Genomic DNA, 27,133 nt, shown 5'->3' on the forward strand with positions numbered 1-27,133 from the left:
AGATTTGCCAGCTCAGCTCTTTCACAGATGCTCACATCACACCCTGGCACAGGTCGATTTGACATACAAACACCTCTTCTGTCTAGGCAGTTGGTCCTTCTTGAGAGGGTTTTGAAATGAGCTTTTATTTCATTTCTGCATTTGATTAAAACAGCTTATTAGTAGCCAGAGTACGTTAAATACTGCCTTTACATGTCCATGGAATTTGGGGAAAAAAACAACAAAAAACGTTATAAAATAAGTTTTAGAAGATCGGTATTTGCCAGGACGGTGTTATGGATATGAGGTTTGCAGAGGATGGCCTAATAAATTGTTTCATAGCTAAGAGATCTGAAACACGAATATTTTCCCATAAATATTATTGATGGCAAAAGGTTCCCACAGAGTGTAAAATAATCTCCATATTCAAGAGTCAGTTAGTACCAAGTAGTTTCCTTCTCTTTCATCTTCATTGACCATTTTTAGCATTTGACTATAGTCTTCATTTTAAGTCTTTCAGAAATATACCTGTAGGAACTGGTGAATAGTTAAATGTTACTAGCACTACTTAATTTTTATGATTACTTCTAGTTATTCTTACAAGAGGGCTGAGTCATCTACTTATTAGGAACTAGGACTCTTAAAAACTACGGGTTCTTTCTTCTTCATTTTCCTGTCTTCAACCTCTGTTTCCCACGCCAATCATGGCGTTTTGTGGTTCGTAACGAAGTCAGGAGGCCACAGTATTTCAAAGCACAGTGAAGTCTGAACATTGTTATGCTTCATAGTGTTTTATTTATTTATTTATTTATTAAATATATTTTATTGTCAGATTGGTTTCCACACAACACCCAGTGCTCATCCCAACAGGTGCCCAGTGTTTTAGAAGGTAACGTAACCAGGCACGGCACATTATGTATCACTTAGCACCAATCACCTGGTACCTGGCCCCTATTTATGTCTACTGGCAAGCTTGGTGTGACATTGGAGGTAGTGGTTCCTAATGTTAAAAAGGATGAGAGTTAACAGGTTTTTTTTAACAGTTAATCATAGCGTCTGGCTTTGAAACTGGCAGACGGGGAAGGGAAGCAGTGTATCATCGTCCCGTGTTCATCATCTGTCCTGTTGTTTGTGAGGAGAAACTGCTCCAGGTGACATGGAGGAAGGGGAGGTGTGCATTTCCTAGAAGAGCCGACGTAGACTCTCCCCCGCTTACTTCCCATCAGTGACTTGGAAGTGATAGTCCTAAGTAAAAACAAAACAGCGGCGCCTGAGTGGCTCAGTGGGTTAAGCATCCTACTCTGGCTCAGGTCGTGATCTCACGGTTCGTGAGTTTGAGCCCCACATTGGGTTCTCTGCTGTCGGCACGGGGCCCGCTTCGGATCCTCTGCCCCTCTGTCTGTGCCCCTCCCCTTTCTCTTCTTCTCAAAAATAAATAATAAATAAATAAAAATGAAAGAGCTAGACATGTCAGACTATGTTCAAGAGAAGTCAAGAGGTGTTCTCAAGTATCTGTGACTCTGACGTGATCCACACGACTGAATCTGCAGAACAGAATCGCTTCCAGTTTGAAAAGGAAACCAGGCAGTGCCTTTCACCTGGGGGCACGGGAGCCCCCCAGAGAACCGTGCCCTGAGTCTAGTGGGGGTATCAGCTTTCTCAAAAGCAGCGAATTCCAGCCCTTATATTTGCCATTATTTAAAGAAAAATGTGACAGACAGGCAAATACAGATTTGGAAAATGTTATAAAATACGAGTTTCATGCAGTAAACTGGCTTTGCTCTTTTATGTTTTCACAAATTATTAAGGGTATTTTGGTGGTGCAGCTTCCGGTTTGCTATTTCTTTTCCTCCACAGACCTGCGTTTTGGTTTCATAGTAATGCAGTTCTACCTGAGATAAAATCCCTTTTGTTCAAACCCAGCTCAGACCTTGCTGCTCGGCCGCATTGGGCTCGAGCTGCTAACCCTGCCATGATCTCCTCTGGCCGGGTCCGCATTAATGGGTCCTAGTGGTCCACAGTCAGTGTCACCTGCACGTGCGAGAACGTGCTCTGGTCTTCCTTGGCTTGATGCACTGTCCTTCGGGCAGAAACAGTACACCTGAACCCAGCCAGAGTTGAGTTCGTGGGTTTCTCGAGGGCAGAAGTCGCAGAACAACAAAAGCAGCAGGAAAATGGAAGCTCTCTGGGCTACCTGCTGCGGCCACAGGGCATTTTGCCCTGCACATGCCCCGTAATTGTGTCCAAAGATACTTACCCCCTGGGGCAGTTCCGACCCTTGGAGGTCCGCAGTGCCGCACAGCTCCGTGAGAGTTCATGGCTGCATGCACCTTGTCGTATGAGACTGTAATCTGAATGGCAGGTGACATTTTAGAAAGTATACGTATTTTCCATTTCTGAGTAACACAAGCCAGTCGATCCTGAGGGAAACGGCAAAGGAAGGAATGCCACTTTATAGCACAGGAATTCACATGTTTTTTAATCCGTGAGTAAGAAAGTTTTGTGTCCAAATTATGATACTCAGGTGATATTCGGGGGGCCACCTTTATTACTTCCTGAGTATCATGCCATGAAGGACAGGAACAACAACTGAAGAATCTTACTGTTTCCCTCCCCTGATCTGCACGCACTCACAGAGCTGCACGTACGCATATGCAATCATGAATGGACACAGACTACACGTTAACCTTGTGATCTGTTTTGCTTGACGTACTCTCAGTGAATGCAGCAATAGGACAATGTAGCCAGCTATTTAGTCCTTTCCTAAATGCTTAATCAGATCAAATTGCGTTTTTCATTAATAGACTACACTTGACAATATCTGGCTTTATCAACCAAGTACAGTCAACTTTATGTAAATCGTGATATATTTAAATTTTGCCCTCACGTGGAAATTAGCTTCCTATATTGATAAGTGTGTGTCCCTGTTGGTAGTTGAAGAATGAGTACATAAAACAAACTCTCTTGAAAAGCGATGAATTGTAATAAAATCTCTCTGGAAACCATTGGAGAGTCTGCTTTTTCACCAACAAGGAGAACTGACAGTATGAGATAATTTTCCTGATTTGGTGAGTGTTTAAAAACAGCTAGGTAACTTAGGTGTTTGCTTCTTTGCATGCGCGAATTAACTGGTTTAAACCAAAGGGCTGGGGCCATGGGACTGGTGGAGATGATGTCCATTGTCCGAGTGGTGAGAGGACACAAGAAGAATGGGAAAGGCAGGTGCTGATTCCACAATGGAGCAGTTTCATTCCTAAGCAATCTCCCAAGAGAGATGAAGACACACGGAGCCTTGTGTGTTCATACGCATTATCCGTAGTAAATGAAAATAACTTAAACTGAAAAAGACTCATATGTACATCGACTGGTAATCAGATAAACAAATTGTGGTATGTCCACATTACATTAAGCTGTAAAGAAGTAATATGTCCTGATGTATAAGACCATCCGGATGAATCCAAAAGCCATTATGTGAGGCATAAGAAGCCAGACCCCCCAAAATGAAAGAACTGTATGATTCCCTTTCTATGAAATCCTGTAGTAGGGAAAACCATGATGAGAGAAATTGTGTGGCTGGTTGCCAAGAGCCAGGAAAATGAGAGGACTCTAGTGAGAACGGAACACGAGGGAATTCTTGGAGGGACACAAAGGTCTGTGGCACGATTCCATCGGTGGGGACACAGCCATATACCTCCATCCAGTTCATCAAATTAAATAAAAACTCATCAAACTGCTCATTTATATGTGGTGATTTTATTTACATAATTTATTCCTCAGGTGGGCTGATTAAAGAAAAAAATGGCTAAACTGGAATGAGCAATAATGACGAGAAAGTAATTTCTTTTTATTTTTTTGTTCCTATTTCTGTATAACTAGCATAGGTAAGAATGTATAAAATCATGAGAATCAGAGAAAACAGAGCCAACAAAGATTTAATACACTTGATTATTTTCCAACCAGATTCCCACATAGCAAGTCTTCATCTACTCTCTTTGTCATGTGCTCTTTTACAAGCTTTACTATTATTTCTTGTGTCTTCTGATTTGGTTTTCCAACTGACTTTCTTTGATGCCATAGTGTTTAAGGTACCTTCATAGACGCTCAATTGTAAGAATCACAGAGGTACACAGGATACGTGTGAAAAGATTCTTATCAGAGAGCATTTTATGAAGCCTGAGTGCAAAAACGATTTCTGGAAAGATTTCTCCTCACCCAGAACTCTTGGTTCTCCTTCATATTCAACCTATTGAAAGCATTGTCTCTTTCCCGCTCCATCAACAAACCCAAGATTAATTATTGCACATTTGGCAGATCCCCAGAATTAGGGCGTGTCTCAGAGGACCACTGAGCCGCTAAAGCATCAACCCACTCTGCAGGAAATCACTATCTCTTCAAGGGAGAGAGGGACCAAACCTAAAATAAATTAAACTGAATTTCAGAGAAAATAAATATTGATGAGGACCAGAGTGGCCAGCAGACGTCTCATTGATCAGATATTCATAGGAAGAGTCAACTGACTACAGATGACAGGAGCCATTCTATGAGACTTTAGGATCTGTAATTTACAAATTTGGGACCACTTACGTCTGGGATTTAGGGCACAATCCATAGAGCTAAGTATTTCGTCCTCATGTGCCGATATTTAATGGTGTGTACAAAAACTGCCATTTTTCTCCATTCATGGCTTTGTGTAAATGAAATGATAGAGGCTTGTGTGGTAGGATAGAGGACAATGCTTTGTTTTTCATTCTGATTGATAATAACCAGGTATTTCATCTACTTATTCTGCTTACCTTGTGAATACACCCTTAGCCCTGCACACCTTATATGTGGCTTCCTCAGGAGCTGCGGGCTCAGGAGAGTCCTTCTTGCCATCCACCACCCACGCACCCCCCGCAACATGCCTGGCCAGTCCCTGGTTCTAGTCTCCAAACCAGCCCTTGCCCTTTTTATGATGATGAGTTTTCCTCTAGAGTTAGCTTGCAGATATCTTGCATTATCTGTTTAATTTTTAAAAAGTTGCCTAGGGGTGCCTGGGTGGCCCAGTGGGTTAAGCGTCCAACTTCAGCTCAGGTCACGATCTCACGATTTGTGAGTTCAAGCCGCACGTCAAGCTCTGTGCCGACAGCTCAGAGCCCGGAACCTGCTTCGGATTCTGTGTCTCCCTCTCTCTCTGCCCCTCCCTGCTTACATTCTCTCTCTCTCTGGAAAATAAACATCAAAAAGTTTTTTAAAAGTTGTGTAATAATTCCATAAAAACTTTAAAATATAGTTTTCATTTTTCCACCCTGAAAATGAGCATAGAACCAGCTGAATGCAGTTTTATTGTTTTCAATTATTGTACTAAACTGGCCACCACCACAGTAAAACTTCACGTGACTTTTAGGGCCTTTTTTATAACGTACAGCACGAAAGAAGACTATAAACACGTAGTATTGGTCTTTTAATGTAACATGAACTTGATTATTAGATGACCGACAGAAAGAAACAATAGCCGTGATTATTCTCAGTCACAGGAAGCATTTTACTTACCAATGTTTTTTGAATTTTGGTGTGTAAAGCTGTGTGACATGTTCAGAATTTCTTTTTTAACTTGAGGTGTTAGCTCTTTGGTCTTTGATGAGAACGTGTGCTGTTTCTTAGAAACTTGCAGGTGAATAAACAAATTTGCATCATTTCTCTACTTTTCGTCTAGTTTCTTCCTGCATAGGACCCTGGGTCATGGTTGTTTTAAAGGGATTGCCTAGAAAAGAGTTTTCCCAGCTATCTGAATTTCCAAGTTAGTGGAGTGTTACTTGAATACCATTCTCCTGATGTCTTATATATGTGTGTATATGTATAAAAGATATGTACGTATCTTTTGTCAAAATCAGATATACGTGTGTGTGTGTGTAGAGGTGTATATTTATTTTAAAATACAGATAATGTGTCCATTTTCATTACTTCAAAATAGAAATTCTAGAATGGTACAAGTATTTTACACCTTTTTAATGACTCAGGTCATCTGGTAAGCAGGAACTTCATCCTTCCTTTTCCTGTAAGCATTCTAGAAACTACAAGGTGGTGGATTGTATCTTAATGTTGACAGTGAGCAGAGTTGAGTATAAACCAGGAGCATCTGGTCAGAACAAACTGTCAACCTCACAGGCCCGCTCAAACAGTTCACTCTCTGGCCAGAAGGGTGGGGCTCCTGCTGAGGTTAGGGACGATGACACGGCCCAGCTCGTGTTTTTACGAACCCCGGCCTAAGTAAGGTTCACCATTCGAGTGCTGCTTATGGTCTCAGAATCCAAAAATTGTAACCCCTCCCCCCGAAAAAAACTAACTATTTGTGCACCTTGAATGTAACATAAATGAAAGTAAAATTAGAAAATCCTATAAGATTATTTCTATAACTGAATTTTTACTGATGAATTCTGGAGAGGAGGTTGCCTTACACATGCCTTTCATTTATTCTCAGGGGCTTGTCATTACTAATGGCTCTTTAAATTGTTTTTCATGTTTTTGAAAACAACCTGTAACAGTGGGACAGACGATGAACTTTAAAGGCTCTCATTGTGCCTTGCTGTTTCCTAACGTATTTTGGCCTGGGTGTGTGCAGTCACACGCATCTGATCACGGGTCAGGGCGTTCTCTGACGGCGGTGGAAGGCGCACACGCGTCTCACGCCCTGACACAGCAGCAGGCTCGCTGGACGGCAGTGACATCAGAGACCAGGCCAGGCCTCTGTGCTAGACACCAAGGAGTGTTGGCTCAGGATCAGTCCTCTGACCCCCCGAATCAAGGTGCGCTTGGGTGACTCAGTCTGTTGAGCGTCAGACTCTTGATTTCTGCTCAGGTCATGATCTTGCGGTTCGTGAGCTCGAGCCCCACGTCGGGCTCTGCACTGACAGTGCGGAACCTGCTTGGGATTCTCTCTCTTCCCCACTCTTTCTGCCCTTCCCCTGCTCTCTTGCTCTCTCTCTCTCTCTCTCTCTCTCTGTCTCGAAAATAAATAAATAAAAACAAATCCCAAATCAGCTTACCAACCAGCAGGGAGATCAGGGAAATTTGGCCTCCTATTGTAGCTGATCAGTATTTGGAATAAAATGGTCACTTTCGGAGTAGTGCTCCCTGGGACCCAGTGTCTTATCTTCCTGGGCCTCACCACAAATACGGTTCTGAACCTCCACAGCCCTTGCAAATAATTTGGACAGCGCTAAAATTGAGTTTGGATACTGACACTTCCATAGCCTCCATGAGACGAGGGTGAAGAACTGAAAACGGTTCATTTCTGTGGTTCCTGCCCCCTGGATTTCTCGGATCCGGAGTTTCACGGCAGGGCCACACAGAGGAAAGACAAACAGAGCAATCTCATTCCCGACCCATCTTTGCCGTTGACAGTACCTTTAAAAGCATCTCTTTTTTATTTTAGTCAAACAAAGCACATTTGTGTGAAAAGCAAATACAGTATTTTATGTACACAACAGAATTTCCCCTCAACAGCGTAATTAAGCATGATTACACATAATTTAACAAGCACGGGCCACTGTAACAGCCGTCTGCTACTTTCGTGGGTGACGTTGGGGATTGTGTTAGAAGAGAAATGGTCACGGGAGGTTTCGTTCCTTCCAAGTGCCCGATTACGCCTACATCCACAGTTTTCCGTAACCCCGCGAGCTTACACCGTGTCCGCCAGGGGCAAATGCTCAGGCGCAGACAGCGTGAGTGGATTGTCATTCATTTGTTGCAATATCGTGTTTGTTTTTTTTTTTAAGTTTATGTATTTATTTTGAGTGAACAACAGAGAGAGAGAGAGAATCCCAAGAGGGCTCTGCACTGTCAGCACCGAGCCCGACGCGGGGCTCGAACCCACCAACCGTAAGCTCAGGACCTGCGCCAAAATCGAGAGTCAGACACTTAAGTGACTGAGCTGCCCAGGCACCCCTTCAGTCTTGTTCTCTAAAGATAGTGAAAGGAAATCCCTTATTTTAGATATTCGAGTCCGAACCTCAGGAAAAATGAGAATCAAGGAGCAGGTGCGTACCAGAATGTGTCCACTGTCGCTTCCCTCTCCAGAAGATGAAATTCGCTGGTCTTGGGCACATTGTCATCCGATCACCGGCACCCACCCAAAGCAGTAGTTATCTGGCGGCCACAGATTACCTTTTATCTATGCTAGCGACTGTTTTCTTAAACCCTAAATTCAGGATAGAAGCAACAGTCAAGTGGCCATTGAGAAGGGTAGACTCGCAAGCCATGTGGAATTGCCTTTACCACAAGAGTGAGTGCACAGACAACTGTGGAATACCTTACCCGATGCGTAGGTTACTTTGGAGTGACGCTACCAGAGAGAAAAGCTTTCGTTTTCTAAAATGTGGCGTTACTAACACCTGTAAGGAAGTGTTACCTCAGTAGCTGGGGCAGTGTGGCTTCTGAAGAAATCGGTGGGTTGCAGTTCTGTGAGAAACCACATGGAATGTACAGGAACCTTTTATCTGTGGAGCCCACATAACAACACATCAATTTTATGATGTTTTTTCCAGCTTTATCGAGATAAAATTGGCATGTAATACTGTGTACGTGTAAGGTGCACCGTGTGATTTCATGCATGTCTACTGAGAAGTGGTTACCAAAATAACGTTGACCTCTCACCTCACGTAACTACCAGCTGTGTGTGTGTGTGTGTGCGTGTGTGCATGTGGTGAGGAATTTTAAGATCCACTGCTCTCTCCTCAACTTTCAAGTGTACGGTAAGTGTTACTAACTCTAGTCCCCATGGTATATGTTGCATTCCCAGGACTTCTCATTATAAGGTGAATCACAACTTACAACTAGAGGTCTGTACACTTTGACTGCCTTCCCTCCTTCTCCCAGCCGCCTCACCCCCTGGCAACCACCACTTTGCTGTTTCTTTGAGGTCAGTTTTATAGGATTCCACTTGTAAGTGAAATTATACAGTGTTGGTCTCTGTTTGACTTCCCCCACTTAGCATAATGCCCTCAGGGTTCATCCGTGTTGTGGCAGATAGCAGGATTTCTTTCTTTTTCATCACCGAATGATATTCCATTATATATGCCACAGTTGCAAAAATCATTCATTCATGCACAAATGATTGCAATGTTTCCATGTCTTGCTTATTATTAAAAAAATAACACTGCAGTGAACATTGGGGGAGGCAGATATCTCTTCAATACAGTGATTTTGTTTCCTTGAGGTCTATGTCCAGAAGTGGGGCTGCTGGTCTTATATTGTAGCTTTATTGTTAATTTGGGGGGGAAAACCTCCATACCGTTCTCCAGAGCGGCTGCACCAGTTTGCAGTCCCGCCAACAGTGCGTGAGGGGTCCCTTTTCCCCACATCCTCGCCAGCATCTGTGTTTCTTGTCTTTCTGATGAAAGCGCTGGTTATGGCGATGTCTCATTGTGGTTCTGATTTGCCTTTTCCTGATAATGAGTGATGTTTGAGTACCTTTTGGGCTACCTGTTGGCCATTTGTATGTCTTCTTTGAAAAAAAATGTCTATTCGGGCGATTTGGCCACTTTTCAATTAGGCTATTTACTTATTTTTTTAATTTTGTTATCACTATTTCTTTGCTATTCAGTTGTATCGGTTCCTTACATATTTTGGATTTTAATCTCTTCCCAGATAAATGATTGGTAAATATTTTCTTTCATTCCATAGGCTGTATTTTCATATAGTTGATCATTTCTTCCACTGCACAGAACCGGTCCTGCTTGATTTTATGCGGTTGGTGTCATATCCAAAGAGTCATTGCCAAGACCCATGTCGAGGAACTTTGTCCCTGTTTTCTTCTGGGCATGTCATGGTTTTTGGTCTTCTTGACTTCAATCCACTTTGAGTTAGTTTTGTGTGTGGTGTAAGAGTCCAGTTTCATTCTTCTGCGTGTAGATGCTGAGTTTTCACAACACCTTTGTTGAAGTGGCCATCATTTCCTCATTGAGCGTTCCTGGCTCCCTTGTAAAATGACTGTAGATACGTGGGTTTCTGTCTGGACCTCTCTATTCTGGTCCGCTGATCTGTATGTCTGCTTTTCTGCCAGCACCCTACTGCTTTGATCGCGAAACTTTGCAGTGTAGTCTGAAATCAGGAAATGGGATGCCTCCAACATCGTTCTTTCTCAAGATTGCTTTGGCTCTTTGGAGTCTTTTGTGGTTACATATACATCTTAGGCTTGTGTGTTCTTCTTTGTATAAAAAAAAGAAAGAAAGAAATGCAGCTCTTCTTTGTGTGGGGGTGGTCCAGGAGCTGCCTCAGCCTCACCTCTGAGTTCAGGGTTTTCTTCTCTCTGGATTGTTGCTAGTTGCTCTTCTTTTGGGGGGGGGGGGGGCTGTAGTTGGGACGACTTATGTCACCGTCTTGATCACGTCACTCCGGATCAATTGAGTAATCATTTTAAAAATCCAAATTAATATTCATGTAGTGACCAAGACCTCCGCAACCTGGTGTATCTACCATGTAAAACAGAAATTGTCTGACTTTGTCAAAAAGTAGATTTAGGGAGGGGTGCCTGGGGGGCTCAGTCAGTTAAACATCCGATTTCTGGTTTTGGCTCAGGTCATGATCTCATGGTTCGTGGGTTCCAGCCCTGTGTTTCGGGCTTTGTGCTGACAGCGGAACCTGCTTGGGATTCTCTCTCTCTCTCTCTCTCTCTCTCTTTCTTTCTCTCTCTCTGCCCTCCCCTGCTCACTCTCTCAAAATACATAAATGAACTTAAAAAAATAGATTTAGGGGGATAATGCACACCAGTGGGAACAGCACGTGGTATATTGTAAAACTTTACTCCTGATAAATCATTCTCACTTGGCAATATGGTGTGTTATCTAAGATACTATCATGAAAACATGGAGGTACATTTCCAAATAAAATAGATGCATTTTGTAAGTAAAGAAAACAGTATTTTTATTTTCCATCTATTGTATGTTTTTTCCTTTTTTTCTTTTTGATCTAGGATAAGGGCTAAAACATGATTACACTTCATAAAAGGATCCAGGGGATATTAAAACTCTTATGGGGGTGCCTGGTGGCTCAGTCCGTTAAGCATCCAACTTAGGCTCAGGTCATGATTTCACAGTCCCTGAAATCAAGCCCCGTGTCAGGCTCTGTGCTGACAGTGTGGATCCTGCTTGGGATTCTCTGTTTCCCTCTCTCTCTGCCCCTCTCCCCACTCACACTATCCCCCCTCCCAAAATAAATAAACATTAAAAAAATTAAAAAAAACCCTCTTCTTATAAATACAGCTTCTACTTATCCATGAATGCATGATTATTATTTTTACTACAAAATTATTTTGTCTTTACATATAATAAAACCCACCTACCCCATCGTGGATCCTAGGTCAGTTAGGAGTTGGAAATTATTTCATGAATAAGCAAATACATCTGAAATATGGTGAGAGTAACAAGTATAGAAATAAAAGCATATAAAAAACATGTATAAATATAAACCTCTATGACATTCATGAAGAATAATTTCAAGGAGGGGCACCTGGCTGGCTCATCTGGTAGAGCATGTGACTCTTGATCTCAGGGCAGTTAAGTTCAAGCTTCGTGTTGGGTGTAGAGATTACTTAAAAGTAGAATCTTTAAAAACATTAAAAAAATAGGGGCGCCTGGGTGGCTCAGTCGGTTGGGCGTCCAACTTCAGCCCAGGTCACGATCTCGCGGTCCGTGAGTTCGAGCCCCGTGTCGGGCTCTGGGCTGATGGCTCAGAGCCTGGAGCCTGCTTCCGATTCTGTGTCTCCCTCTCTCTCTGCCCCTCCCCCGTTCATGCTCTGTGTCTCTCTGTCTCAAAAATAAATAAACATTAAAAAAATAATAATTTAAAAACATTAAAAAAATAAAATAACTTTGAAGAGCATGTACTGTGCATTGGTCACTTGACTAGCTGCTGGAGATTGAGCAGTCAGTAAAATAGACCCTCGTAGAGCTTACCGTAAAGCACAAAGGATAAATATAACGCACAGTGACATGTGTTAGGAAAGAGAAGAGTGAGACGCAGGCAGATCATGGGATACAGGCTACCAGAGCGCAAGCACGGTTGAAATGAGAATACGGACAGTGAATTGACCTGGGGAGCCGATAGGCAGGGTGGACACGTTTACAGTGGGCGTGAAGGATGGAAAGAGAGTGTGATCAGAACTTGGAGCCTGGATGGTGGATCGCAAAGAAGAGAGTAAGGAAAGGTGGCCCAGAGGACTTAGCGTCCAGATTGTGCCGGGCTTTCTACATGAAAAGACTTTGAATTAAGAATGGAGGTTGCCAGAGGCATTTCCAGCAAGTTAGGGCCATCACCGGGTTTGAGGTTTAGAAACATTGTTTTGGCTGCAGCATAGAAAGTGGAATGAAGAGACAGGGTGCGAAATGGTGAGATGGTCATAGAGGCAGCAGTGCTGGGTGGACACAGACAATCCTGGGTGATGGACAATGAAACCCTAACCAAGGAGCCACTCGAACATGTGGGAGTGTAGTGGATGCTGTAGAACGTGTTTGTGTGGGGTATTTGGGGCCTGGAAGGACAAGTGGCAGAATCCATGAGTGAACTGTCTGTGTTCTCTAAGATGGCCCTAAAACAATGTTTTTAGTAAAAATTAAGCCGTGATTAATACGGTTCGTATTTTTTGCTAAGTTCTAAATCTGAGATTTCGGAGTGTCACAAAAATATAAAACCGGAAGGGACATCAACAATCATCCAATCCTATGGCCTTTGTTTCTCATTAAGGTTAAATAACATACATAGGGTTTTAAAGCTGGTTTCTACTACAACTGAAACAAAAATATCTTCACCAGGGAAGAAAGTGCATTTAAAAGCTGTTATAGTACTTGCTGTCTTTTGAAACTAAAGAAATCGTGCAGAAACTGTAAAATATTCTTCCGTGGGTTCGAGAACCGTAACATAAAGTGGAAACACATGGAAGGAAACATCCCCATTGCATCAGAAATAGTTGTGATATGTGAACTGCTTTTACTCTAAGTGTTTTCAGCATGTGGTGCTCTTCATAACAACAACAAATAACAAAATTATAATAATGCAGGTGGTACTGGAACCTTTTACACCCCAAGTGAATTCTTGCAATGTATGAAAGGATTAGGGCACAATTCTCATCACTGATAAGGGATTAGTGTTTCTCCGCTCATCGTTCTTCTATGCACCTGACCGAATAACAAGCTGGAGAAATGTGAAGAAAGGATGGAGTTATCCATCTTTGACGGACTAGGGACCAGCATTAGCTGGAAGAAGGATAAGCTGACAGTGAGAGCATTCTGTGAACAGGGGGACCGGGGCAGGGAAATGCACCAAGGAAGGTGTGGATCTCTGCATTTGCCTCCAAAGGAGGTTGTGCAGAAAAGCACAAGATGATGACCGCCATCCTGAGCACATGGGTCAGGATGCATGGGTGGACCACAGGGACCTCCCTAAGTGATGAGACAGGGCGAAGAACTGGAAAATTCTGAGCAAGAAGACATACATATGTGTCATCCTCATGAGCAAGTTGCTTTTAGGGTGGAAAAAGTAGGTCTTCTGACAGTGTGACAGACAGCAGGGGATGGGCTTCATGGGGAGACAGAGTGCATTTCTGCTACTCAGGATGGAGTTGACCATGTGGAGTGATAACAGTGTGAACCGTGCACTCAGCCTTCCCAGGACTAATGGTCCTTGACCCTCAGGCGGAACATAGGTAAGTGTTGTTGACAACAGACCAAAGCATAGGCTCCCTTCATCCACCCTAATCACCAGCACCCCTTCCTGTGCTCTCCTGTGGTAACTTGCTGGTCCAGGACAACCTTCCCTCTCTTAAAAGATGGGGAAGTTAAGGGTCAAGCTTGGGCCCTCCAGAGAGCGGGAGGAGAATTAGACACTTGAACTAGGCCAACAAGTGAGCACTTGACAACTCCCTCCTGTGTCCCGACGAACTTGTCATCACCAGAAGTTCCCAGAAGCTCCATTTTCTTCTTCATGTGTGCTGACTACTCCTTCTCACCCAACTCTGACAATCCCCAACCCACGACAGACCCCCAGGCTTCCATCGTCACCATCAGCAAGGGCCTTCTTGTCCTCACATGGTCGGAGAATTGGTGGAATAAAAACAAACCAGTTGCCCAGGAACTGTATGCTACTCTAATCAGAGAGTAATTCTCCCTCTAGGCCTCATGAAAATAATTGTTCACCGAATTGCAAACAGTGCTCTCAAGAGTCTTTTTAGGAAACATTTATCAAAGGAGCTTCCTCCTTTTGACGATTCTCAGCATCTGCCAGGGGAGTGATTTCGAAACCGAAGTCAGTTAAGTAGAAAACTTTTGCCAGAGAAAGTAAAAGCGACCGATCTTGACCTAAGGAAGTACTCGTGTACTCTACAATAATTTCACGTCATGGGAACGACAATTTATAGATATCGTGTCTTTTATTCACACTCATGTTAGTGTGTCGGGGCTGTCGTAACACACACCACATGTTGGGGGCTTACGTGTACGTCCTCATGGTTGCACGGTTATAAGTCCAACATCACAGTGCCGGCAGCTTTGATGTCCTCTGAGGCCTCCCTTCTCAGCTTTCAGGTGGCTGTCTTCTCCCTGAGTCGTCACAGAGCTTCCTCTCCATGTGTGCCTGGCCCTAGTGTCTCTTCCTCTTCTTAGAAAGACACCAGTCCAGGGGCACCTGCTTCGTAGTTTCCAAAACAGTCGATGAAGTGTCCGACTTCGGCTCGGGTCATGATCTCACAGTCCGTGAGTTTGAGCCCCACATCAGGCTCTGTGCTGACAGCTCGGAGCCTGGAGCCTGCTTCTGACTCTGTATCTCCCTCTTTCTCTGCCCCTCCCCTGCTCATGCTCTGTCTCTCTGTGTTTCAAAAATAAATAAAAACATTAAAAAAATTTAAAAAAAAAGAAGAAAGACACCAGTCCTAGGGAATCGACCTTAGTTACATCTCTAAAGGCTCCACCTCCAAATATGGCCACATTGAGGGTTAGGGCTTCACCATAAATTGTGCGGGGGTGGGGGGTGTATATAATTCATTCCATAACAACTCTGAATAACTATTGATTAACAGTTAATTCAGTATGGTATTCCCTGATAATTACCTGCTGTGCTGACATCCTGTGTTGCCAATTTAGGACAGAGCCGTATCCTTGGGTAAGATGACATTATCTTATAAGATGAAATGTCTAACAAGAACACATGCCTGAACAGATGATGTGCCAACTCTGAAGAGATGACCTAATAAAGTACCCGTGGGCGGTGCCAAGATTCTCCAGAAGCAATTTGCTATTTGCTCTAATGCACAGATAATTGGATAATCAAGTGCCCAAATGTTGTGCCTAATTGTAGAGCAAAGTTGAAAAAAAGTGGCCTAGACGGTATTTAGATTATTCATAGCTAAATGCCCATTTCAATCACAAAATAATCTCTGCAAACTGGGCACAAGCCATTGATCTCAATAGATATAATAGACATAGGATGCTTATCTTTGGTAAAAATTACCTATGGTAAAAATTAATAAGCAATATTAGTCAAGGAAGTAATGTCCAATATCTATCTAGGACAGCGGGTATAGGGTACTTATGTCTAACAAGTGTGACTTCCTATCTCTGAGAAAAACTGGCTGTGAAACATACTTGGAAGAATTAGTGACTTTGTATTCTATGTCTGCTAACTAGAAGCCTGTGGAATGTTCTAAGAAACGGTGCCTTTCATTTTGGTACAGTTAATCTCCTTAGGAAAAAACTTGATAACAGGGCCAGTAATTTACTAAACCTATTTCGTAGTTTCCAAAATTAAAAATTCTTTTTATTTGGCCCTTGAATATGCACCTCTTTCTCTTCTATATGGACAGCCATCCATATGTGCTTTCAAGCCCATGAAATTAGAAATCAATTGGAAGTTAGCCAGTGAAAGAGTACCTGTGAATTGCCATCTACTCCAACAAAAGTAGCCTTGGACCCCCTGATTTTTATGGCAGGATGAAGAAAGAAAAAGAAATCCCCATGGCACCTGGGTGGCTCAGTCAGTTAAGTATACAACTTTGGCTCAGGTCAAGATCTCACAGTTTGTGGGTTCATGCCCCGTGTCGGGCTCTGTGCTGACAGCTCAGAGCCTGTAGCCTGCTTTAGATTCTGTGTCTCCCTCTCTCTCTGCCCCTCCCTCATTCCTGCTCTGTCTCTGTCTCTCTCTCTCTCTCTCTCTCTCTCTCAAAAATAAATAAAAAATTTAAAAAAAGAAAAGAAAAAGAAAGCCCAAATGGTTTTGATTCATTATATCCTGAAGCACTCTTATTTTTTCTTTTTACGTAATTTGTTATTTTTCTACCTATGTGAAAATCATTTTGATCATATTCACACTTTGTCTCAAAACACGTTTACTTTTATATTTACTTGCCTTAGTTATTTAACTCCCAACTTATTCCCAAAAGAATTTTTAAAAACTTATTTCTACTTTTTTTTCCCCTGAAAACTAAATACAGGGTAGCAGCATAGTTAAACACTGCGCTGGTGAACAGAGCCACACATATTAGAAAGGATTTTCTGTCTGGGAGGTGATTTTGTTCCCACTGAGATGATATTTTTGGTAGGAATTCAATTTTTAATTTTGCTAACATTCTGTGGCAGACTTTGTGGATTATCTATGAAAATTATCATTTATTAAAAAAAAAACAAACACCTGACTTTTTTTTTCCCCTACACTGTGGAGTCTAACATGACATTTCCTGGATCTTTCAAGGTAGGAATGACCCAGGTGAGCTACAAGGGACAAAGACAAGTGAACACATAGAGCCTCTGGAAAGTTTTGGGGTATTTTTGTTTTTTTGTGTTTTTTGTGCATGTGTTTGTGGTTTTTAAAGAGAAAACCCAGCTCGCCGCCCTTGTGGGAAGCCTGGACTCTCCACCTCCTCCTGCCTTGAGACGTGGCAGCCACTTTGTGCCACGAGACCGCACCCCTCACAATGTTGGCCTGTGAGTCCAGGGGGTGGGCGTCTGCAGAGCATGTGGGCTCTCGCCGACCTAACCCATATGCCACTCTGCCCTCCAGCCTCCGGGTGCGTGAGGAAAAGGAAATGCTCGCGAGTTCAAGCTAGCGTTCATTGAAGCGTTTTGTTCCTCACAGCCGAGGGCAGTCCTCGTCAAATGAGATTCACAGTGTTTAGTGACACTAAGTGTCGTCATCTGGCCTGTGAGAAAGAGAGCGTTGTGGTGTGTGAGGTGACCTGGCTGTGTCCGTGCTGGTGTGACTTACGGGCCCGTTTACCGCACACGTTGAATCGTTTCCATGTGATTGTTTTTAAGCAGGCATATAGAATAAATCCACTTTGGTGTTTCTCTTTTTGCATCAATCTTGGCTTTAGTCCAAATTAAGGGCCGTTCTTGGGAAACTATTCCAGTTGCCCTTTGATAGCACGCACGCTGTGTGCTTGTTTGTGAAATGCTTATTACCAGGGGTCAGTCTAAATCAGTCTTTTTTTTTTTTTTTTTTTTTTTTTTTGATTTTCTATACCTTCGTTCTGGTGCGGACACGCTCGAGGGAAGGGTCCGCTGGGTGAGAGAGGAGGGGGTGAAATTCTGCATGTTCCCTGTCCAGACGCCTGCTAGGTGCTGCGTGCCAGTGGGGTCCCGTGTTTTGTCGTCTTGAAAACTCCAGCCTCTCTCATCCTTCTGCCTCCAGTCCTGAGGGAGGCCCTGTCCTGCTTGGCAGCTGTCCCTCCTTCTGCCCAGGCTCTGTGTTCGCAGTGCAGCTAAATGCTTCGTTGGGAAACACTAGAATTTGTGAGTGGGAGGGGCGGAGCTCCCCGTGATGCTGCTGTGTGGGCAAGTATGGGAACTGCTGATTTCAAGAAACCAGAATGCAGAGGCCAAGGCGAGAGAGGGGCCTGCTTAATTTTGCCAGAATTAAGACTGCCTCACTCTTTAAAAATGCAGTTGATAATGTCTCAATCTCGAAGCTTCTAGTTAACAGGAAAAACATCGTAATACAGACGCATCTTTAAAATTATCAGATATTGCATTCTGTGATGATAATACAGGGCCAAATGATGTAAGGATCAGCTTTACCTAAAGTTCTAAAGTTGAAGGGCTTGGGGCGTCTGGGTGGCTCAGTCGGTTACGCCCTGACTTGGGCTCAGGTCATGATCTCAAAGCCATGGGTTTGACCCATGCGTGGGGGCTCTGTGCTGACAGCTCGGAGCCTGGAGCCTGCTTCAGATTCTGTGTCTCCCTCTCTCTCTGTCCCTCCCCTGCTCGTGCTGTCTCTCTCTCTCTCTGTGTCTCTCAAAAATAAACATTAAGAAAAGAATATAAAAAAAGAAAAAGAAGGTAGAAGGGCTTTTTCCTTCCTTTTGGACCTGTCACATCCTGAAAACGGGGCCAGTAATGCTGGTGTTGGTCAAGAGGGTGGACATTAACATTGCAAGGAAGTAGAATGTGTCCTGAGCGACAGCTCCTTAGCACCCGGGGGAAGGTGGCAGCCACTGGCTCTGGACACGGAGTGTGGGCGGCTCCACTGGGTGCTGCCCTTGGCCGAATTGCTCCGGACCCAGCCCAGCTGCACAGTCAGCATCTCTACGGTGGCTCTGAGGCAGCCTTTCTTTCCCATGACCTACGGGGTGAGCACTCGTGGCGAACACGGTTTCCTTTCAGCCACTTGCTTTGATTTTAAAGACCTATGATGCCCAGTACCAACTTGAGGATATCTTTGCCATGACAGATACCTCGCCAGGAGTGTTATGGTGGTCATCCATCCGTCTGTTCAAATTATTGCACTGTAGACTTCTGGAAGATAATTATTTTTCACCCTAGTAGCTTAGCACGTAAGAGGTGCTCCACTAGTAATTTTGGAAGAGTACCAAAGAGACTAATACATGAGATAAAAGATGTGTGACTTAGACCTCCATTCTCAGTGGGGCACCCTTTCCTGTAACACATGTCACCCACCAAGTGTATCTAAAGGGGTTGGTAGAAGTTAACATCTTCAGGATAATTTAGGATTGGAGTTGTTGGCAACAAAGAAGCAAAAATCCATACAGTGGATACCTCTAAGTTGTATTTTATTGTATGGTGGCGTTTAGGTGCCTTCTCTCCAATATTTATTACAGCATGAAATGTTTCACGATAAATTAGGAAACAACTGGCCGTTCCCTGTGGTTTCTGTAGCTCTCACAGCATGATTATAAGAAAGCATGATGAAAGGACCGTATCCCCGTCAAGGTCTAGAGGTTCTGTGTCGCCTGGTCCTTGACCCGCTCGTTGCTTTTGTGTTTTGCTCGTCTGGCCCTTTATCACCGGACTACAGTCACTCTTGGCGTCTGGCTGTTCCTCAGCCCTGCCTGGTGGATTCCCCACTCAGCCCCGTGCTTTGGTTCTGTCTTCTGTCCATGCAGGGTTCTTCTCTCTTCCACTCGCAGACGCATCCTCCCTTCACATCTCTGCTCGAATGTGTGCTTTGCAGAGAGTGTCCCTGGATCCTCCACCAGAAACAGACCACCGCGGTCTGTGTTCCCTCTTACCCCCCGTCCTCTCTTTTCAGAACATTTATCAGTGTCTGACATATTTCATACTATTTGTTTATTTTCTGCTGAGTGCCCCGAGCTGCAGTCTTCACAAGATCCATGATTTGGTGTGTTTTCTTGTTTCTTACACCTTACAGCCAGAACAGCCCATGTGCTGTGCGCCAAGATATCAGCCACAGACTAAGACATTGGGCAAAGCCTAGTAGCTCTTTGTAGGGAACAAAACAAGTCAGCCGCCTGTCTTATAGCTAGAAGCCTGGTCAGACATCTCAGAAGGTCCGTAAAAGAACAAAACAATACCAGCATCCACTTTGTTTCAGGACTGATTTTATGACTGGGAAATACAGAGAAAGATATGGATCCGTCATCTTTCTGGAAAAATTTGCAGTGTGATGGGACAGAAAGACAGGTTCGCAACTCAAATCAGTCCTGACTGGATTAGTTCTAAAATGTCTACAAAAAAAAGGACCCGGCAATTCTAGAACAGGGAGCCAGACCTGGGCTGTGGGGATTTGAAGAGGCTTTAATGAGGGCGGCGCCACGAAAGGAGAAGAGGAGGTGTCTTAGATGGGGGTGGGGGACACCAGAACGGAAGGAGGCCCGGCGGCACGAGAGATTCTGGAGTGTTCAGTATGCCTCTGGCCTGCATGTGAGCGCCCTTCACGGAAAGGCAGAAATTTAAGTTGAAGACGCGCACGGTATTGGGGGCATGCACGCTGACTGCATGCTGCTGGGTCCCTTTACGACATACAGGCAGCTGATCGGTGGGTGTACCCGCAGGTGCACGCCTGTGGGCTGGTTGAGGAGGACAGGACATTCCGTGGAGTGTTGAAGAGAAGATGCAGAAGTGAAGAGTCAACACCATGGCACCCCGACGTGTCAAAAATATCGTGTAGATAGGGTTCGATAAGGGGCCCTGCGGCAGGGTACTCGGCTGTGTGAAGGAGCCCAGGGGAACTGGGCTGTGACTGCAGCGAGCGTTCGTTCCCCTGTGCTTCTGTGCCCTGTGCTGGGGCCATGCAGGTGCACATGCAAAGGTGAGTCATCAGCCAGGCCTCCGTTAGCTGTGCACCGCACCGCGTGCAAGTGTCGGAGGGCAGCTGTGCTCTCGTGGGTCAGGAGGCTTGCAATTCATTGAACAGGGTTGCCTTTTGTAGAGCAGAAACTGTCCAACGACTGACAAGTTCGTAGCGTTCATCTCCGTGTTCCTCATGACCGTTCTCAGACATTCACCTCTAAGTCACCTGTGTTCGTCTGGTGGCACCGCTCTGTTTTCCAGTATCTGGTCCAGAGCGATATCCCGTTTGTGCAGACGTTTTATTCTCTCCAGAAAGACCACACGGGCTTGCCACAGCAAGAGTCCCCCTGCCAGGCTCACTGTCAGTCTTGCTGTTTGGCTCCCATGCCATCTAATGCCTGTATGTTGGTAAAAGCAAAAACGCTCAGGTAAATTAAAAGAGCAAATAGCGGGGCGCCTGGGGGCTCAGTCGGTTAGGCGTCCAACTTGGGCTCAGGTCGTGACCTCACGGTTTGGGAGTTGGAGCCCCTCTTCGGGCTCTGTGCTGACAGCGCAGAACCCAGTTCAGATTCTCTATCCCCATCTCTCTCTGCCCCTGCCCCCTTTGCGCTTTCTCTCTCAAAAATAAACAAACATTAACAAAGATAAAAGAGAAAATGATGAATCCAATTACTCATTTGTTATGTAAACATTTGCAGGTCTAATATACCTAATAAAACGCGTTAGAGATGAATGTTAAGTATGTAGTGTCAATAGAATTGTTTTAGGTGAAGTTTTAAAATATCCTTCGAAAATAAATCATAAAATTCAGAAAACTTAATATGGAAAAATTAAAATGAAATAATAGGATGTAGTACTTTTAAAGGTTCTTGTCAAGAAGAAGGAAAACAGGGGCGCCTGGGTGGCTCAGTTGGTTGAGTGACTGACTTCGGCTCAGGTCATGATCTCACGGTCCGTGAGTTCGAGCCCCGCGTCAGGCTCTGGGCTAATGGCTCAGAGCCTGGAGCCTGCTTCTGATTCTGTGTCTCCCCCTCTCTCTGCCCCTCCCCCACTCATGCTCTATCTCTCTCTGTCTCAGAAATAAATAAACATTAAAAAAAAAAAAGATTAAAAAAAAAAGAAGGAAAACACATCAATAGGAATGTCATAGAGTCCCCAGTAGAAGGCTGATACTGATAAACAATACCAGAGAAGAAGTAAAGAAATAATCACACCTAATATTTCCTCAAGTTCCATTTCTAGATTGATAATTTGGAAGAGATCTTTTGACCAGCTTTTTTGTTTGTTTGTTTGTTTTTTGTTTTTGTTTTGTTTTGTTTTTGGTCTGTAGGGACTTTAGTCTTTCGACTGATAACAAACCGTCAGATTCTTTTCCACAAAAGCCTCTCAAGGTCATCTTTGACATCTTACATTTCGTTGCGTATGGAAACAGGTTTCCTGCAGTTGCTATATCAATGTCAACACTGATTATTCATCTTCCATTTGTTCCATAGTTTCACAAAAACTATGTGAAGTAGGTGCAGATTCTCAAGGGAAGGCAGTGTGACCTCCAAGGGGAATTTCAAAACCCTGTGCGGATTGTGTCACGCTCATTTGGGGGCAAGAGCGGGCTCGGTGTGTTGGGATCGCGCGTGCAGAGTGACCCCTCGCACCTCCTCCAGATGCAGCTACACTGGTGTAATCACGGGCCACGACCACACTTCTCCCGTGGCTGAAGAAAAAGTCCTACTTGCGCTCACACCACGCTGTCTGGCCACTAATCATTGGTCTCTACGGAGCACCTAGTAAGGACACGTCAGACACGCGGCGGCCTTGCGTCTGGACCCGACGAAGGTCGGCATCTTTGGTGGAAGTGAATGACCACAGGACTGTCTTCATCCCAGCAGGAGGGGCACAGTGACCTTCATCTGCGCCCACACTGCGGGTCTAACCACAACCGTGCGGTGTCCTAGCACTCCACTCAGGAGTTCTTGGAATCAGTTAATGTAGGAAACAGCATTATCCCAACGTGCCATCGTTTATTTCCTTGTAAGAAGGAACCGCAGATTTTGGAACCGCAGATGCACAACCGACGTCTGCGAGTCCAAGGTTTGCTCACAATCGTATAATGGCTAACACTTTGAGCCCTATATGCTGGGTATGTTGTGTGAATTATGTCGTTTAACCCCCTCATCTGTCCTTTGAGGTAGGCAGTGGTCGCTGATGATGTATAAACGAGGCTTTTGAGAGACTAAATTGCTCATGGTGGCCACTCAAAGGCCAGGAGGCCCAGAATCAAATCTGGTATCCTGACTCCTGACCTCAGGGCTGTGTCCTTTGCCAGGACCAGGGGGTGCTCAGCCCCTACCCGACTGAAGGCCCACGAACTGCAAGCTGGGTTTTGTTATAAACCATTGCTGTGAACTGCCTGTGATTCACGTCGGAAAAAAAAAAAAAAAAAAAAAAAAACAAAACAAAACAACTTGGTTCAAGGCATCCCAAGTGTTGAATTCAAGTAAATCCACTCGTGGCTCAGTTCAAGTCAAGTCACACGACTTGAACTCCAAGGTCTGTCCTTAAGAAAACAGGTTCTCTGGGTGATTTCTTTGGCCTGCGTTGCACCCAGGAACACTTCTGTTCCCGTGGATCTGTCACTATAAGGGTCACCTTCTTTACTGGAGAGCCCGGGAGGTTAGCGGAGCACCCTGGACCTGTGACCCTACACCTGTTTTTGTTTCCTGCTCTTATGCTTAAGAAAACAGGTGTGACAGTATCCCATATACTGGAAGTCTTGACAGCATTATGATAGTACGGGCTGATTCCACTGCTTTGGTATGCCTGAACTCTCAGAAGCACAGTTTCTCCTCTCGTCACTGGGTGTGTGTATACGTTCCACATACGGTAGGCACGATCCTCAAGACCATCCAGCAACCCAGTCCTGTGCCATTCTACAGACATCCTCCAAAATTGTGAACTGGATTAGAAAGTAGTTAGATTGCTAATAAAACCTAAGTTTGAGTTTGTGCTTGGTCGGTGTAAGAAATTAGAATAAGCCCATGACAGATTTCAGAAGGCAGACCCAATCGGTGCATTTTGGATGTGTGCGTGGAAACCATCCCATGCGTCTTGAAATTCGCTTGTCTCCCTCCCTGCGCTCAGAGAATGTTTACACTTGTATTCTACTCAGCTCCTATCTCATCCTAAAACCCTGTAACACCTTCTTCCCAGGGCAAAACACACAAAAACCCAACAGGCTGCTCGGGGGGGGGGGGGGTCCCTCCCTTCCTTTCTAGCGATCGGTGCCCGCTACACTGGGCTGGTATCTCTTTCTTAGAAGGGCTGATTTCAGGCTTCCCTCAGGATATTTATACCTTCTCTTTCCTCCCCCATCTATTATTGTGTAATCCTTTGAACGTCTCCACTTTGCTTCAAACCCCACCTACCGTGATCTGAAACTCATATACATGTGAAACTTTCATGGTTTCCCTCTATATAATGTGAGCCCCATGAGTGCGAGAATTCTGTCTTGTTTGCTCAGTAACCTCAGTACCTAGAACAGGGCCTGACACATAGTTTGCTCTCAAAAACTATTTCTGTGTGAGTAAATAGCCTATTTTATTTAATAGATTCTGTGCAGTTAACACTTAAGACAGAGGTGCGGTTGAAGTCTATGTATACATACTCCTGGTGTGTTTGTGTCCCTATTTCATTACAGTTGTGTTTTCATGAAAAGGGGCTTGATTCTGCCCATTTTCTCTTCATCCAGAGACCATTAATATATTCGCTTTGTTTCATAAACGAGTCTTAAGATTGAGGGAAGGAATATTCAAATACATTTATTGACTTAAATATTCAGTAGCGAATGAACAATCTTGTATTGTTTACATTAAAAAAAAACCAGACAGATGAAAACATAATAGGTGTTTACATTTTAACGGCAGGGTGCAGGAGGCGCGTGGGCCGGAAGAGGCATCTATGTATTAATTGTAGCATTTGCATCACCAGCATCCGTGTAACTGTCCGTCTCCCTTAGGAGACAGTACATTAAATACCTTTCTCTCAAGTTCACGTAACCTTTTTACCCCCAGGCTTTTATAATTAAATGTTGATGAAACGAGCATGCTTTGGAAACTCTCGACAAAAACTACGTGTAGGTAGACCAGCAGAAGGAACCACTCGCTCACTTTCTGAATTATTGACAAATGTTCACTGCATGTTTTGTTTTTTGACCGCTCGTTTTTCTCTCCCATTTTCAGAAATCGAAAAGGGAGGATGCGGGGACCCTGGGGTCCCCGCCTATGGGAAGCGGACTGGCAGCAGCTTCCTGCACGGGGACACCCTCACTTTTGAGTGCCAGGCGGCCTTCGAGCTGGTGGGGGAGAGGGTCATCACGTGCCAGCAGAACAACCAGTGGTCGGGGAACAAGCCCAGCTGTGTGTGTGAGTACTGTGCCCTGGGGGGCCGGGCAGGGGCCGGGGCAGGGGACAGAGAGGGCTGCATGCCAGGCACAGGCAGGGGACAGAGACGGCTGCTGTCAGCATCTCTAGGGAGAGCCTCAGTGACCAGAAGGGGCAGGGGCGTTGTCCAATGCCCACTCCCTCGCTGTCCTCACTCAGGTAAAAGCGACCCGTGACGTGGGTACCTCTTTCAGAGCATGTGGAGCCCAGGGCTCTCTGTAGAAAGAACGTTCCGTGCAGAAAGCTTTGGCTCCCTCCAGGGCTCCCGCGGGTGGCCCGAGTGAGACCTCCCCAAGCACCCGTCTTTATGACTTTGCTAATGCCGCACCAGGGACACATCGCTGGTGAGCCCTGCTGGTGTTCGCTCGGGTTTCGGTCCAAGAACTGCCTGCTCCTCGTAAGTCAAATGTTTGCACTTCATGGCAGTTTAAAAGCAAGATTTATTTGGTAACCAGATGTAGCTTGGCCTGGACAATGTGGGAATAAATGCAACAGGTGTCCTCCAAAAAAGTCACATGTGTACATACATGCACGTGTGCATACACGTACGTAAACTGGTTTCAGGTACACACCCTTAAGAGATAAATGTCCCAAGAGATTTTTATATTATCCACCCGAACCATTGGTCTGCTCCTCGGAGTTGTTACTTATTAACTGGTACCCGTAACTGATAAACAATAAATAACTTGAGAAACTGCACTTTAAAGGCAAACATAAAATGTAAAGAGAAAGGTCGTCCTAGAAGACTAAATAGCACAGATACTATTTTCCAGAAATTGTGCCTGTGACATAGACATGCCTTTTCATATGACTGTTTGCTCCTCTGAAGGCAGAAAGCTTTAACTAGAAATTCTAATATTTGCCCCAAGTGTCCGTGAAGTCGGGGAGGATGATCTCTGCGTCAAGCCTCCGCCTGATCATTTGGCTCTGGTGGTGGTGCGTCCAAAGGGATCCTGTCTTTCCGACTCAGGGGAAGTGGGAGTGTTCAGGTTCAGAATTGCCAGTTGAGCAGTCGGACGCTGCCAGCCCTGCGTCCACAGCAACCAGCTGCAGGTGCCCCTTACTGGGATCTATGCAGACCTGTTTGAAAGTACGCTTGTGTCTTCCCAGTCTCGTGTTTCTTCAACTTCACTGCGTCGTCGGGGATCATCCTGTCCCCCAATTATCCGGAGGAATACGGCAACAACATGAACTGCGTTTGGTTGATCATCTCTGAACCCGGGAGCAGGATCCACCTCATTTTCAACGATTTTGACGTGGAGCCTCAGTTTGACTTCCTGGCGATCAAAGACGATGGGATTTCTGACCTAACAGTCCTCGGCACTTTCTCGGGCCACGAGGTGCCCTCCCAGCTGGCCAGCAGCGGGCACATCGTCCGCTTGGAATTTCAGTCTGACCACTCCACCACCGGCAGGGGGTTCAACATCACTTACACCAGTAAGCCTGCTGCCACCCGCCCCACCCCGACGTGTCCAGGCCCCCTGGCCACACGTGTCCGGGCCCCCTGACCACATGTGTCCAGGCTGACTCTTCAGAGGCTTTACAGTGATACGTAGCATAGTGACAGGACTGAACTTCCCTCTCTTCCTTCCTTCTTTCCATCCGTGCGTTCATCCATCCATCCATCCACCCTCCCACCCACCCATGCATCATCCTCCACACAAAAACTACTGTAGTAAACGGATTGAGCCATTTGGGGTCAGGAGCCATGGATTAGGACACCAATACTTGATATACTTAGTGAATTTTGGTTAGACACCTTTTTTCTTTCTTTTTTTTGTCGCAGGGCCCTCATTTGCAAACCAGATTGTATTTAAGAACATCTACTTAAATGCGTTGTTAAGTGAATAAAGTAAGGTAACAATGTTAAATATGAGTTATAAATCATAATTTACTGGTTGCCTACTTCTCTTAGGCTCTGTGCTTAGGATTTGCCAGTAATTATTTCATTTAATATTACAGAAACTCTGGGATATAGGCTGGGCATTCCTTATCTATGAATTAAGATATCTCATCAGATCATCAGAACATCTGCCAGAGGGCACATAAAAAACACAAGAGCCAGGATTCTAACCCAGATGTGTCTGAACCAAAATCATTTCTAGCACCTGCCATATTTCTTGGTTTTCTTAGTGCACAAAGTGCTTTCAAACTGTGCGATGTAGTGTAGACGATAGTTGTATATATTTATCCATGTCTTCGTTGTTT

At 44.7% G+C, this 27,133-nt stretch overlaps 1 protein-coding gene across 3 annotated transcripts in view; it reads left to right on the top strand.

The window, feature by feature from the left end:
• CSMD1 (CUB and Sushi multiple domains 1) overlaps positions 1–27,133 on the top strand; it is a 2,002,273-nt gene that overhangs the window by 1,585,674 nt on the left and 389,466 nt on the right. For all 3 annotated transcript variants that reach the window (XM_078445226.2, XM_078445227.2, XM_078445228.2), the window contains 2 exons: positions 24,725–24,907; positions 26,036–26,362. In XM_078445226.2, the coding sequence (XP_078301352.2) occupies positions 24,725–24,907; positions 26,036–26,362 (510 nt within the window). The remainder of the gene's footprint in view (positions 1–24,724; positions 24,908–26,035; positions 26,363–27,133) is intronic.

This window comes from Panthera onca, chromosome B1, assembly GCF_046562875.1.
Source record: "Panthera onca isolate mPanOnc1 chromosome B1, mPanOnc1 haplotype 2, whole genome shotgun sequence".
Lineage (NCBI taxonomy): Eukaryota > Metazoa > Chordata > Mammalia > Carnivora > Felidae > Panthera > Panthera onca.